At 53.2% G+C, this 15,729-nt stretch overlaps 1 protein-coding gene across 1 annotated transcript in view; it reads left to right on the plus strand.

The window, feature by feature from the left end:
* Positions 1–10,811: 10,811 nt before the first annotated feature.
* Positions 10,812–15,729, plus strand: part of LOC137460991 (collagen alpha-1(V) chain-like) — a gene marked incomplete at its 5' end in the record, with an annotated part of 29,123 nt that continues 24,205 nt past the window's right edge. The window contains 3 exons of the mRNA XM_068170966.1: positions 10,812–10,943; positions 13,554–13,700; positions 13,855–14,103. Coding sequence (XP_068027067.1) covers positions 10,812–10,943; positions 13,554–13,700; positions 13,855–14,103 — 528 coding nt within the window. The remainder of the gene's footprint in view (positions 10,944–13,553; positions 13,701–13,854; positions 14,104–15,729) is intronic.

The raw sequence follows: 15,729 nt of genomic DNA on the forward strand, positions 1-15,729 counted from the left end.
AATTAAATGACAGGTTGCTACTTTGCTTTATTTGTGGGTTTGCCTTTGCTTGGGGGTTTTTGCTGGGTTGGTGTTTTTTTTCCCCCCCCCCACACACCTGTTTGGTGAATGTTTTTGAGCAGAAAACCATCCTCCAAGGTCTAGGCATCATCAGCTTTGAGCTAGGAAAGACACTTCGCCCACTGGAAGGCGATGCTCACTTAGGGCTGAATGGCAGGAGGCAGAGGGGAGCAAAGTGTGCAGGGAGCACGTCGGAGCTCCGTGCCAGTGCTGTGGCCCCGGCAGTCAGGCAGGGTCAGGGCTGAATGAGGGCAAGTTCAATTGTCTCAAAGCATAAAGCAGCCCCAGAGCCGCTGGGGGAAGTCTTTAAGCTGGTGATTAGATGTCTCTGGTGAAAGGATGGAGGCTTCAATTAGGCGAAGTGCCTGGGAATGAATCAGTGCTGGCAGATGGGGAGCTGCTTGCAGGGAGGATTGGGACTGTGTGGTCTGTCTGGAGCTTGGCTTGGGCTCTTGCCCCATCATTAAATGTCCATTTGAGCTTGGTCAGGTTGGGGTTTTTTTCCCCCCCTCATCTTGTCCCTTTTCTGTTCTCTCCAGGGCATCATTGCCAGACTCTATATGAGAGGCTTTCAATGCAGGCCACGTGGTTAGACTTGATGATCTTGATGATTTGAAAGGTCTTTTCCAACCTTAATGATGCTCTGAGAGGCTGGTTGAGTGGAGTTGGGGTGGCAGAGGGCTGAGGAAAGGCTGCCTGTAGAGATGTTTCATAGGGTCATAGAATTGGGTTTGGTTGGAAAAATACCTGTGAGATCAAATCCCAGATCTCAAGTCCAACCAGGACATTGAGGGTGCTGGAGCATGGCCAGAGAAGGGCAGCAAGGATGGGGAGGGGCTTTGAACACCAGCCCTACAAGGAGCAGCTGAGGGAGCTGGGGATGTTCAGCCTGGAGAAGAGGAGGCTGAGGGGAGGTCTCATTGCTTTCTACAGCTATGTGAAGGGAGGTTGTAGCCAGGTGGCAATCAGCCTCTTCTCCCCAGGTAAATAGTGATAGGATGAGAGGAAATGGCCTCAAGTGGTGCCAGGAGAGATTTAGGTCGGACATGAGGACAGTTTTCTGCACCAAAAGGGTCATCAGGCATTGGAACAGGCTGCCCAGGGAAGACTTACCCTACCTGGAGGGGTGTAAAAGACCTTTGGATGAGGTGCTCAGGGCTCTAACAGCTGTGTAGAAGGAGCTGTTTGGTTATGGTTGAACTCCATGATCTTAAGATCTTTTCCAATCAAGTGCTTTAATGATTCTCACTCTCCCCAGTCTGCTGCTAAGCCACCTCCCTCAGCACCACATCTCTGCATCTTGAGACTGGAGAGAGCAAAGGGGCTCTGGACTGTCAGGATTTGGTGAGGATTCCCCAGGGAAAGTGGCAGGAAGGAGCCAGCAATGATTAATGAGCTGGACAGACTCAGCCAATTGGAAAGGCAAGGGAATCTTTCACCTGCTGAGGAAACAGCCATGGAGGATGAGTCTGTCCATCACCTCTGAAGAGCTGCTGGGGAAACAATCCATCCTGCTGACAAATAACCTTGAGTGCTTCCTTTTGGGAATCAGCTCTGTGTTGGCACTTGCAAAGGGCTTGTGCATGAACTCTGGCTTCACAGTTGCTCCTCTGAGCACAAGGGGTGCTGAGTGTTGCTCAGATGGTGCTTGGTGTTGTGTTGGAGGCTGTGGCTGCTGCTAGGGGGGCTGTGTTTGTGTTAGGATAGAGGGTTATCAACTTTGCCTGGTTATCAGAGTTGAGGGTGGAAGTAGCTGCCTGCAAATGAGCCTTGTGCTAATGTCTCCTGCTCTGCTAATGACTTGAGTCCTTGACTGGTATTTGGGTATTGGCAGAGGGACAGCTGCTTCAGGAGAGCCTTCCAGAATTAGCAAAGCCATCTGGCTTTTGTTCTTCCCTTAGACAACCACTTGTCCTTCCCCTCCAGTCAGGAGCCTTTGCTAAATGCTTGGAGCTTGTGTTGTGATGCTACAACCACAGCCCCACAGCCTGCCCTGGGCTCTGCAGGCACAGCCAAAACACAGCCCCTTGCTCCAAGAAGCAGCAGCCAGGGAGCAGCTGACCTGAGGAGCCCAAAGTTGGGTTGATGTGGCATAGCCTGATCATGTTTCCATCCATCAGAGCAGGGCCAGGGATGTGGCCTTACCCAACCACGTTTCTAACCATCAGAGCAGGGCTTAGGTGGGGAGGGCAGCTCAGAGAGTTGGGCTCATGGAAGGGGAAGTTATGGGTGGATGAAGGGTGATGTGGCATTGCATGACCATCTTTCCATCCATCAGAGCAGGGCCAGGGATGTGGCATTGCCTGACCATGTTTCTATCCATCAGAGCAGGGCCAGGGATGTGGCCTTACCCAACCATGTTTCTATCCATCAGAGCAGGGCTTAGGTGGAGAGGGCAGCTCAGAGAATTGGGCTCATGGAAGGAGAAGTTATGGGTGGATGAAGTATGATGTGGCATTGCCTGATCATGTTTCCATCCATCAGAGCAGGGCCAGGGATGTGGCATTGCCTGACCGTGTCTCCAGGGGCATGGTTAGGTTAGGGTTAGGGTGGTGAGGGCAGCTCAGAACTGGGGGGAAGTGGGGTTCATGGAAAGGGAAGAGGCACAGACACCCCCAATTCCCTGCTCTGCCCCTTTCAAAGGCAGCAGCCAGGGCTCAGAGTGAGTTAATGGATCCTTGTCAGATAGGAAATTGGGTTCCTCTCTGGAAATCTGAAATGCAAGGCTTGAAAATTACTGGGGAGTTAATTACCTTTGAGCCACAGGGCTTATTTTCCTCTCGGTGCTGTGGTCAGGGGCAGAGGCACGTGGGCTGCCCGAAGAATTACAGAACCCAAACTGGGCTAACTTTAATACTGGGGATGTTGAAAGCTTAGCTTTGGGCTGGGGATCAAGACTGGGCTGCTGTGTCGTGAGAGCTCCTTAGGGGACCCTGGTGGAGCTGCAGTGAGGAAGGGGAAACTGTCAGCCCTTGAGAGAGGTTTTTCCTCACAGCCCTTTTTGCTCTCAGCAAAACTTCTGTCCCTGTTCTGCTTAATTAAACCTGGGGGCTTTGTGTTTGGCTTCCAAGGAGGGCTCAGCAGAGGCTCCTCTCCGAGTGCCAAAAGCCAGAGGGAGCCTTTCTTGTGGTAACTGGAGCCTGAGGAGGGGAAGTAGCAGAGGTCTTGCAGCCAAGCTGCCCTGTCCATTCCTGCAGCCCCTCTGCGCAGGACGGGGAAGGCAACATCCGGGTTGGATTTATCCAAGCCACCAACTATTTGTAGCTGACTCATGGCTGTGTGACTCAAGACTCTTTGTGGCTTTTGTTGCTGGGTTGTTTTGGGGTATTTTTAAGCCATATTTCCAACAATTCCCTTCCCATTTTGCAGTGTAGATCTTTCAGGGGAGCCCAAAGGATGCCCTTTCAGGTACCGGTTGCTCTGTCTGGTGAGCTTGCTCCTGTTTGTGGTCAGCAAGAGGGGGTTCAGGACATGGGTGCTGGGGCTGCTCAAGGTGATGAGGCTTTGTCTGACCCCATTCCTGCAGTCTGGCTTTTTTCCTGGAGCAGCTGTCTTTAAATGAGGGATGCTGGGATGATGCCAGTGCAGCCAAGGACACACTGATGCTCTGAGGGGCTCTCTACCTCTGGCTTGGGGGTCTCACAATGTTGGCAGGGCTGGGGGCATGGTGAGAACTGGCTCACTACTTGCTTCCCTTCTTCAGCTGTTAGGCCTGATGATCTTGGAGGTCTTTTCCAACCTAAATGATTCTATTCTATGCTTACTCCAATGCCACTCTCACTGTGCAGGCAAGGAGCAGCTCAGAGCCTGGGACAGGGCAGCCACTGCGTCCTTAGCAGAGAGCCTCCATCCATGGGCAAGTGCTGGTGAGAGGTTTCATCAAGTGGAACATCTGCAGGCTGGCAGACTGTCTCCAAGAGTGGGATTAGGCTTTTTGGAAGCTCACTGGTGGCTGGGATCCCTAAGCTTTCACCTCATCAGAGAGCAGCACTGAACCTCTGCCACGCTTCAGCCACCCGACTGGGTTTGCATTTATGGAGTGAGTTGGTTGGGATGAAACTCCAACAACATCCCAAATGCTTCCAATTAGTGACATTGTTTGAAGGGGAGGGGGAAATGTGTGTTGCAAGTGTGCATCCTGGGCCTGTGGCTATCCAGTTTGTATGTGGGAGGTTAAAAACAGCACACCAAGCATCTCAGGGGGTGTTCAGGCTGCACACCAAGCATCTTCTGGATGGAATTGTTTCAGCTGGAAAAGACCTCTAAGATCAGAGAATCATAGACTCAGGAAAGTGGGAAAAGACCTCAAAGATCATCAAGTCCAACCTGTCACCCAAGGCCTCATGACTAACTAAACCATGGCACCAAGTGCCAGCTCCAGTCCCCTCTTGAACACCTCCAGGGATGGGGACTCCTGGGCAGCACATTCCAGTGGCTAACAACTCTCTCAGGGAAGAACTTTCTCCTCACCTCAAGCCTAAACCTCCCCTGGAGCAGCTTGAGGCTGTGTCCTCTTCAACCTAGCACCACCATGGCCATTAAACCATGGCCTGAAGATGTTTAGAGTCTCTGAGGCTTCTGGGGGTAATGCACTAGAGCAAGTCCACTTAATTATTGGTGCAGTGGAGTGAGAGAGGCCTGAAGAATCCCAGGACTCCTGGAGCCGCTGCCAATGCCAGATGAAGTCACTCCAGCTCTCCTCACCCAGCTGTTTGTTTTGTTGAACCACAGCAAGCTCTCTGAAGTCAAGCAAGTCACTGAAGTTGATGTCATTGGAAGTGATGTGAGACTCTCTCCTCCTTTTATTTTTTGCACACATACAGAATAAGTGTTACAAAAAAATGCTCCCGAAGGCCTTTTCCAGCCTTGTCTGGGGAGTTGAATTCCACTGGCCTTGATGGAGCCCAAGCCATAAAGCAAGATGTGAGTCACCAGGCAGAAATGGCTTCACCACAAATGTCAGGCAGATTCTTGCTTGGTCTCTGACACTTAGCACTTCCATCTGGTGGAGCAAATCAAAAGCCTCACAGTTCACAGTGGCTCTCAGGAGTGTGCTGCCCTGCCCCTTCTTCTCCATGGGAAGCTGTAAGATGAGGGGATGGAGTCAGCCATCAGCAAATTTGCAGAGGACACCAAGTTGGGAGCAGATGTTGATCTGTTAGAGGGCAGAAGGGCTCTGCAGAGGGACCTTGCCAGGCTGGACAGATGGGCAGAGTCCAATGGGATGGCATTCAACAAGTCCAAGTGCCAGGGGCTGCACTTTGGCCACAACAACCCCATGAGGAGCTACAGGCTGGGGTCAGAGTGGCTGAGAGCAGCCAGGCAGAAAGGGACATGGGGGTGATGACTGACAGCTCCTGAACATGAGCCAGCAGTGTGCCCAGGTGGCCAAGAAGACCAAGGGAATAGTGTGGACAGCAGGAGCAGGGAAGTCATTCTGCCCTGTGCTCAGCACTGGTTAAGCCACACCTTGAGTCCTGTGTCCAGTTCTGGGCTCCTCAGGTTAGGAAAGATGTTGAGATGCTGAAAGGTGTCCAGAGAAGGGCAACAAAGCTGGGGAGGGGTCTGGAGCACAGCCCTGGGAGGAGAGGCTGAGGGAGCTGGGGTTGCTTAGCCTGGAGAAGAGGAGGCTCAGGGGAGACCTTCTTGCTCTCTCCAACTCCCTGCAGGGAGGTTGTAGCCAGGTGGGGGTTGGTCTCTTCTCCCAGGCAAGCAGCACCAGAACAAGAGGACACAGTCTCAAGCTGTGCCAGGGGAGGTTTAGGCTGGAGGTGAGGAGAAAGTTCTTCCCAGAGAGAGTGATTAGCCACTGGAATGTGCTGCCCAGGAAGGTGGTGGAGTCCCCATCCCTGGAGGTGTTCAGGAGGGGATTGGATGTGGCACTTGGTGCCATGGTTTAGTTGTGAGGTCTGTGGTGACAGCTTGGACTTGATGATCTTTGATCTTTACACTGTCTCTGAAGAACCTGCTCCTCACCTCCAGCCTAGACTTCCCCTGGTGCAGCTTGAGACTGTGTCCTCTTGTTCTGGTGCTGGTTGCCTGGGAGAAGAGGCCAAGCAGAGATGTTAGGTTATGGTTGGACTTGATGATCTGAAGGTCTTTTCCAAGCAGGCAATTCTGTGGCTGGGCTTTCTTCAGCATCTCCACGGGTGGCTGGAGGACACCCTGCTGGTGACCTCTCCTGCACAGCACAACCAGGGGGTTACTGACTTACTCCTTGGCTTCTTTACTTGAAACGAGGTCTTAAACCCCAAAACATCTTGGGTAGAAAGTCTCTCAGCATCGTTGCAAGATCTCTTCACGGGAGAGCCATAGCTGCTTCCTGGGTGCGGAAGGGTGCCGGGAGGAAATGAGCGGCACCTTCATTAGCAGAGCTCTTGCCGCCGCCGTGGGGGAGGAGGGAAGGCTTGGGGTGTTTTGTGTAACCACAAGAGTGAAACAAATGAGACACTCGAGCGAGGAAAGGCAGCGGCGCTGGCTGCCGCCTTGGTCGGCCCCCGCTGGGGCTGGGGGGCAGCGAGCTGCCGGCGACATTTATTAACAGCAACACACTTGAGGGGACACAAAAGGTTCAGGAACCTCCCAGCCCGGTTTGCTCTATTTAAAGGCGGCTTTTTTTCTTTCCAATCAAAGAAATGGGGCTCTTGACAGCGGAGCTTTGTGCGGCTTTTGTGGAGCTGGGCTGAGGGGGGAGAGGGAGGGAGGCTCGCTATTACAGCCCAAATTAGCCCAGCTGATTGTTTAGTGCTGAGGGATGAGGTCAGTTGACGGAGAATCTTGCTAACAAGGTTTTTACTCCTGTCTGCTTTCCACAAGTGTTAACGTGGGGGATCCACCAGCGCCCTGCACTTGCTGCTAATGAAGCAAAGACGAATGGTCTACAGCTACCTCCTCCTCCTCCTTCCCTACCCCCCTCCCCACCGGAGCTGCTCAACCCCTGTCGGTGCACTTGAGCTCAGATGCTCCCTGGGGTTTTTCATGCCTCCAAAATCAGAGGAGTTGAGTTGGTTTTCCTCCTGATTTTGCATGCCTGCACGCATGCTGCTGCTGGCACGGCGAGGGAAGGATGCAATCGTTGTCGGGCAGGGTGATTGATTGGGTTTGAAGAGGAAGTGGGGAAAGAGGAGGCGCCGCTGAACGGTGCTCCTGAAGCGTGGTGAGCTCCGAAGGAGCTGTCTGCTGCAGCTCACGCTTTCTCCTGGCACCCTTCACCTCCCAAACGGCTTCAGTTCGGCACTGATTCACCCAGGATCTCAACCTACAGCTAGCAGAAAGCTTCTCCTTGTGCCTAGAATTGTAGGGGTTGGAAAGGACCTGTGGAGATCATCAGTTCCAAACTCCCCCCTGCCCAGGCAGGGTCACTTAGAGATTGTCACACAGGAACAAGTCCAGATGTGTTTGGACTGTCTCTAGAGGTGAAGACTCCACCACCTCTCTGGGCAGCCTGTCCCAGTGCTCCACCACCCTTAAAGAAGTTTCTCCTCATATGTAGGTGGAACTCCACCTGTTCAAGTTTGTGCCTGTTACCACTTGCCCTGCCACTGGGCACCACTGGAAAAAAGCCTGGTCCCACCCTCCTGACACCCACCCTTGAAGTACTTATATCCTCCTCCACTCATCCAGCAGCAGCAGCCACACCAACACTGCCCTTTGGTGTGTTGGGTGGGGTTGGGGTACCTGCCATGGCCCCAAGGCTTGAATCTGTGGCTCCTGGGACTTGCAGGTGATGCCTTTTCCTGTGCTCAAAGATGCTGCCAGTGCCTTGAGCCATCAGGCCCAGAGGATGCTCAGCTCCTGTTGTGCTGCAGGGATGCAGAGTGGGCTCAAGCCAGAATTTCTCCCCAGCTGCCATCAGCTGAGACTAAAAGCCCAGCTTTAGCAAACTCTCTTCCCCTTAACCTTTTGCACTGCTCAGCCAAGATGCCTTTCCTTGCTTTATCTGTTCCTGGAGGAAACACAGCTAGAGCCCTGCTCACTTAAAGGATGCTGGCTATCAGCTCTCCTTGAGGTGTAAATCCAACCTTATCAGGAAGAAAAAGCTTTCAGCCTTCCTTCCTTGCCTCTTGGAGACAAATGCCAAGCCTCTTTGGGGCTGGTTTATTTCAGCTTATCCCAACAGCGCTGGACACCCCTATAACCCCGTGCAAACTGGGAAGCTTTCACCACAGGAGTGAGGGAAGGGCATGAATGGCTTAACTCAGGTGTCAGTGAGGGGCAGGAGTGGCTGAGGTCCTGTGTGCAGAAATAGCAGCTGGAAGGATCTTCACCTCATCAACTTTAAGCATATTTCCTTGGCCAGCTTGGGCATCCCCCACTGGAAGAAGGGCTGAAGGAAGCAGCTTGCTTGGGCTGCTCTGAACTGCCTTTGAAGACCAGGGCTGATAAAATAGGTGGTGTGAACAACTCCATGACACACACACACACCCCCAGCTCCTTCAGGGCTCTGCTCAGGGCTGGACAACGTCCTCCAGTTCACACCACAGCTGAGTTACCCAGTGCAGGTCCCATGGGCAGAGCTGGCTGGAAAAGGGCAATGTTCTGTGAGACAAAAGCTTGGCACTCTCTGGTTTCCCAGGCCTCTAGCCATATTTTTGGTGGTTACCTGGAAAACCAGAAAGCTGGAAGAGTACTGCCAGAGCTGTTCTGTGGAAGAGAGGGAAGGAAAGGCTGAGACCCACTTTGCAGACCTCTCTCTCTATCTTGTAAGGGTTATTCACAGGAAACTAAGCTGAAACCAAGGCTCAGCTTTAGGCTAAGCTGTGCAGCATCTGAGAGGTGCCCAGGAGCTGCTGCAGAGAGGGATGTGATCACCTGAAAATCGAGGAGGGGGAAACCTCAGGCAGTCTTCAGGTGCCCTGCCCCTCAGAGCTGGGCAGGATGTGGCCATTTCTGCCTGGAATCATAGGAGAGCATCACAATCATCTAAGTTGGAAGAGACCTTTCACAGCATCAAGTCCAACCTTTAACCCAGCACTGCCAGGACACCACTAAACCATTCCCCTCAGCACCACCCCTCCACAGCTTTTAATCCCCCACAGGGATGGGGATTCCACCACAGCTCTGGGAAACCTATTCCAGGGCTTGACAACCCTTTGTGGGGGGGGGAAAAATTGTTCCTCATGTCCAGCCTCAGCCTCCCCTGGTGCAACCTGAGGCTGTTTCCTCTTGCCCTATCTCCTGGTCCTCGCAACCTTCTTTCCTGGTGGCTCTCTGCCCTGGTTTTGAGGGAGCCCATGGGGTGTGTTTGTGGGAGGCTGAGCTCCACGAGGATCCAGCAGCACCCGTGGCTGGACCACGAGCTGCTTGCATGCACAAACACTTGGCCCAGCCTTCCATAAATATCCTTTGGTTTTCCTTGCCCATCTGGCCAGACACTGATCAGAGCTTCTGGTTCCTATTATGTCCCCAAGTCATCCTCCCAGTTTAGCTGCAGGGCTGCTGTTCTTCTCCCTAGTGCCTTAGCCATGTTTTTCTATTATTAAATAAGACTTCCCCCCCTACCCCCACCCCTCTCCCTAATTAAAGTATCAGCTCCAATAATCCAAGCAGTGAAGGCTTCTCTTATGTAACTGTCTGCTGAACAAGCTGGGGTTTGGCATTGTTGTGAAGCAGTGTGGTGGTGCTTTAGGAAACTAAAGAGGAATTCCTGCTCTGACCTTTGGATTGTGCTGGGCTTCATTCCCTGTGTATCCCTGCCCATGCTCCATTAAGCAGCCTTGGTGCCTACTGAGCTCATTCTGCACTTGGCTTGTAATAACCCACCACAAACCTCCTCCCTCTTTTCTCTGTGCCTGAGGATCAGATGCATTCCTAATCTCTTCCCATGTCTGCACAGCTGTGGGGGGGGGAAAAATAGAGGTGAGGCAAGTTGTTCAAAGAGGAGGGGGGGGGGGGGGGGGGATGCCTTTTGTGGTACCAAAGGGTGATGTGGGAGAGGCAGAGATGGTTTTTGAGGCCAATAAACAGCTTTCTGGAGTGTGCAGGACAACTGCAGAGCCCTGCATGGGACAGGGGAGGAGAGGAGAGGTTTATTAGATGGGATATTAGGAAGAGTTTCTTTACAGAGAGCGTGGTCAGGAATTGGAACTGGCTGCCTGGGAGGGGGTGGTGGAGTCACCATCCCTGGAGGTGTTCAAGAAACCTGTGGATGTGGCACTTGGGGACTTGGTTTAATGGCCATGGTGGTCTTAGGTTGATGGTTGGACTCGATCTTAGAGGTGTTTTCCAACCCAAACAACTCTGTGCATCTGTGATCCCCAGGACACTGCTGATCTGGGGTGCAAGGAGCCCTTTTCTCTTATTTTTACTGCAGCTGCCTTGCTCAGGGCTGTCAGGGTAGGTGTGGGGGTGACCTCTCTGGCTGCCTTGTGGTAAGGTGCATTTGGAACCAGGTGTGAAGCTGCAGTGCTTCAGCTCAGCTCAGAGCAATTAAGATGCTTGGTGTCCTCAGTTCCTTCCCAGCATCTTGGCTGCTCCCTAGGTCTGGTTTGCTGGACCATGCACTCTGTTGCCTTCAGCTGGTCTGAGATCTGCAGGCTCCTGTGAAGCCACAGTGCTTCACACCTCTCAGAGCAGCCAGGGATAGGAGGCTGCCTGCCCTGGCTCCTCTCCGGCAGCATCCCCGAGGCGGCCTGCCAAGGGTTTTGCTTTTCATTTCTTGGTGGTGGTTATCCCTCTGACTGAAGCCCTGGGCTGGTGGCTCCATGTGCACCATCTGTCCTCCTGACCCTTCTGCCTTTCCTTCCTCCCAGGGTGACATCCAGCAGCTCCTGATCGTGGCGGACCCCCGAGCAGCCTACGACTACTGTGAACACTACAGCCCCGACTGTGACACCGCCATCCCCGACTCCCCCCAGTCCCAGGACCCCAACCAGGACGAATATGTAAGTCTCTTGCAGGCTGGATGTGAGGAGGATGTTCTTCACCATGAGAGTGGTGAAGCCCTGGAATGGGTTGTCCAGGGAGGTGGTCGAGGCCCCATCCCTGGAGGTGTTTAAGCCCAGGCTGGATGAGGCTCTGGGCAGCCTGATGTAGTGTGGGGTGTCCCTGCCCATGGCAGGGGGGTTGGAACTAGATGATCCTTGTGGTCCCTTCCAACCCTGACTGATACTATGCTACTATGACACTATGCTTTGGGGAGCTCCACGTTGCAGTTGCAAGCACACTTGGCTCCTTCCTCCCATTCATCTTCTTCATGACTCATCTGGAACAGCCAGGAGAGCTTGCTTGTAGGATTTGCAGGTCCTGCTCTTGGCTCTTGCCCTTTGGGAGCTGCTCTTTGGGTTTTTTTTCCCTGCACTCCTCCCATTCCCAGAGACTGAAGTGAATATTTGCATGCAGCTCCAAAACTTGCAGGAGCTGAGAGTGAAACCCTGACCTTCCCTGATGGGTTGAATTCTGTCCAGAGCAGGCACCTGCTTCTACACTGCAGATTTTACTGTTGAGCTTGTAAAGAGCTGAAGCAGCTCTCTCAGCCCTCTTTGAACCAACAGGTGTTGGAGGAGGAGGAGGGAAGCAGCATTTTTTTGCCCATGTATTTGACATTTGAGTTGCATTTTGGCAGAAATCTCTCTCAGCTGCTGGGCTCAGTGGGGTTTTTTTCCCCCTACCCAGAGTTAGCCTCAGAGCCTTTTTGTTGTTGTTGTTGTTCCTCTGATTATTGCTACTGCAAAATACCTTTTTATGTCTCCTGCTCCAGCTGGATGATGTCCAGGAGAGCATCACCTGATTTTTACACACTTTTTTTTTACAGAGGTCTTAGCTCAGCTCACAGCAATTAAGATGCTTGGAGTCCTCAGTTCCTTCCCAGCATCTTGGCTGCTCCCTTGGTCTGCTTTGCTGGACCATGCACCCTGTTGCTTTCAGCTGGTCTTGAGATCTGCAGGCTCCTGCTGAGTCCTGCCAGATTGAAGCTTGAGGAGGGTGGGTTTAGGCTGGAGGTTAGGAAGGAATTCTTTACAGTGAGGGTGGGGAGACACTGGGACAGGTTGCCCAGGGAAGTCAGGGATGCCTGGATGCCTTCACAACCAGGTTGGATGAGGCCTTGAGCAACCTGGTCCAGCAGGAGGTGTCCCTGCCCATGGCAGAGGGTTGGAACTAGATGATCTTTATGGTCCCTTCCAACCTAAGCCATGCTGTGAAGCCATGAAATGCCCTCAGCCCACTCAGACTTAGCTTTAGGACTGAATTAAAACCTGAGCCTGGCAGGGCTGTGGGGCACAGAGCAACGCTGGCAGGCAGGGCACAGCCACCCAGCCCTGCCAGCACTTCTGGAGAAACAATGCATGTAAAATAAACTTTGGTGTGATCAGAATGTGTGGCAGTAGGAAAATAAAGCTCTTCTTTAGGAGCCAGGAGTTCAACAAGGGCTGGCTTGTCTTGGGGCTGAGTTGCTGCATGTAAGAATAACTCATCCACGTCTGCTGCCAGGGAGAGCAATGGACTGGCACAGAGCTTTGCCATGCCCTGCTGTCACCAGAGGGTTTTGTTTGCAGTTTGGGTGGCAGAGTGACTGCTGCCTCTTGCAAACAGCTGGAAAGATCTCCTTGGGGAAGGCCTGGGGGCTGTGGGTGGCTGGGGAGTCACAGGGATGCTGCTGGTGCAGGCAGATGGGGGTGCAAAAGCAGCCTGGTCTCTCGCAGCAGCTGAGTGCCTCAGGTGTTTGCTTCCCCCCTCTGACTGGATCAACAGCATCCTGGCCTGGATTGGGAAGACTGTGGCCAGCAGGAGTGGGGAACAGATTGTTCCCCTGTGCTCAGCACTGGTGAGGCCACACCTTGAATACTGGGTTCAGATTTGGGTCCCTCACTCCAAGGAGGACTCTTGGAGAAGAGCCACCAAGCTGGTGAAGGGTGTGGGGTACAAGTCTGGTGCCCTGGGGTTGCTCAGCCTGGAGAAGAGGAGGCTGAGGGGAGACCTTCTGGCCCTGGACAACTCCCTGAAAGAAGGTTGGAGTGAGGTGGGAGTTGGTCTCTTCTCCCTAGTATCAAGGGATGGAATGAGAGGAAATGGCCTGGAACTGTGCCAAGGGGGTGGGGGGTTAGGTTGGACATGAGGAAAAATGTCTTTGCTGGTCAGGCATTGGAGCAGGCTGCCCAGGGAGGTGGTGGAGTCACCATCCCTGAAGGTGTTCAAGAAACCTCTGGCCATGGCAGGTCAGGTTTGGTGGCCATGGGGGTGCTATGTTGATGGCTGGACTTGGATGATCTTAGAGATCTTCTCCAGCTGAAGCAGTTCTCTGAGTCTGTGGTCAGAGAGGGCCTGCCCACAGGACCAAGGTGCTCAGGAGCCTGCTCAAGTCACACTCCCTGGCAAACCAGCCCAAAGGCTGAAGGTTGCACAGAAGCTGATGAACCAGAGGAAGGGAAAGACTTCCCTGCATGGCTGTGTCATGACACAGCTCCCCTTGATGTGAAGCGCTGCCCGCAAGAGCCGGGGCGCAACGCCCTCGGGTGCTGCCAGCTTATTTCCTGCCTCTCATCTCCTCTTTGCAGTACACTGATGGGGAGGGAGAAGGTGACACCTACTACTACGAGTACCCCTACTATGAAGACGTGGAGGAAGCTGTAAAACCAGAAGCACCAACCACCAAACCCATCACTCCTGAAGTGGCTGCTGGAGCGAGGCCTGAAACCAAGCCGGTACTGATGCGGGGTCCTGGTAGGGGTGTGGTTGATAGATGGTGACAGGAGAGGGATAAGAGGGGGAGGATGATGCACAGTTTTCTTTCTACCTCTCTAATTCTGGCTTTTTCCTTTTTTTCTCTCTCCTTCCTTCCCCCCTCCCCTGCAATAGGACTATCCTGCCCCTACACCAGCACCTGACAGGGGGAACCCAGGCAAGCCACCAGAAGAAGACACCACAGTAGATGATCCCCTCGTGGATGAGTACAACTATGAGACCATCAATGAAGAGTACTTCACCCCTCTCCCCTATGAAGATGTCAACTACAACGAAGGAACAGACCCTCAGGGGGGGCTGACTGAGAACACAGTGGAAGCTGAGCTCCCCACCAGCCCTGTCATCACCTACAATGAGACTGATGTAATTTGCACTCATTTCTCCCCTTTCTCTTTGGGGTTTTTTCTGCTGCTTCACAGCACTGAGGAGCAGAGGAGAGGTGGCTGTCCCTGTGCTCAAAGATGAGAGCAGTCCACATCCCCCAGCCAAGGATTCTGGTGGAGTTACCCCCACTTTGGATATGCTTCAGCACACTGCGCTTGGGGCTCCCCTAACCTTCTTTGCCCAGTCCTTTGCCTTGTTTTATTGATGCTCAAAGAGGTGAACGTTGGTCTGGCTCTTAGGTGAGACTGAGCTAAGCTGTGCTGCAGCTGTGTGGTGCACAGCTCTGTGCAAGGCAATGACTGCACTGAAAGAGCCAAATCCTTTGTTATCCAGGAGCATCAGCAAAGGGGAGTGGATAGGGGGATCGTGTTTCCTAGGAGGTAGAATGGGACTTGGCAGAGTTTGGTGGTTCCTCCTCAAATGGAGCAGAGTTGCTCTGTTATGGGACTGTAAAAGCTCAAGGCTTTCAGGGAGGTGTTGGAAGGTGGCAAAAGAGACAGCAGAAGCTGGCCAAGCCCTCTGGGGTTGGAGTTGGAAGCTCGAATGAAAAGGTGTCAGGGAAAGTGTCCAAGCAAAGAGCTGAGGAGCTGGAGCAAGGCAGGAGGGAGCCAGCTGCCCTGGGGGCTGGTGGCACAGCAGGGATCCAGTTCAGCCAACTGGGGATAAAAGAAAATGGGGGGGGGGGGAGGAGGAGGAGGAGGAGGAGAGGGAGGAGGAGGGTCAGCAGCCCAAAATGATACACAGAGAGAAAGAGGAAAGGCTGTGGGAAGCCAGAGCTAACCTGAGGGAGCCCATGGGTGGGAAATTTTCCTGCTTCCTGACAGAAAGCCAGCAGTCTTTGGCCAAGCTGGAACTTTCTAATAGAGAGGAATTAGAGAGTGGATAGCATGACTTTAAAAGAACAAATGGAAGAGGAAACAAGAGGCTCAAGGCTACTTTAGTTGTTAGGGAAAGGAACTGGAAGAGGAGAAAAGTTCAGGTAGGGAAAGGCTTCCCTCTGCGGGAGCTCTACCTGCTCTCAGTAGAACATCTCCTGGGGAGAGACTACAAACTGTCCACCTCCAGCAGCTCCAGAAGAGACAGCATCGGGCTGGGCAGAGCTGCAGGACTGCTCCTGGGGTGGGAGGTTGCTCAGTGAATCTTTAAGCTGAGGAGCAGGGGGAAAGGACCCAACCTGAGTGGCTGCAGGAGATTCCTATGCACCGAGGTGAAGGTTAACACAGCGCTGAGGTGAGGAAGGTTTCCCAGCACCGCCAGCCTGAGGGACAGAGGCCCAAGAGGGGATGGGTTTCAAGTTAGCACCTTGGAGAGGAAGCTGAGGGCCCTGCCTGCAGCCATGAACTCCGGGGGAAACCCAATCCTTTAGGCCAGCAGCAGAGCAGGCTGCTCTGGGAGTGCCATGGCAGTGAGGATCAGGATCTCCTGCTGTAATTGCCTGCCTGATAGCTGGTCTGAGAAACAGGGCTTGAGCAGGGGAGACAGCCTGCTGGAGTGGTTGGGGAGGTTCATTTGCCCTTAGAAAAACAGATATCAAAATTCTCATAAGGTTTGGGGTGGGTTTTTTTTTTGGCTGCTTTAGGAAACCTGATAGTGCTCATGGTCCTG

This window comes from Melanerpes formicivorus, unplaced genomic scaffold (genome assembly GCF_026170545.1).
Source record: "Melanerpes formicivorus ecotype bairdi unplaced genomic scaffold, bMelFor1.0.p_v2 SCAF_968, whole genome shotgun sequence".
In the NCBI taxonomy this organism is placed as follows: domain Eukaryota; kingdom Metazoa; phylum Chordata; class Aves; order Piciformes; family Picidae; genus Melanerpes; species Melanerpes formicivorus.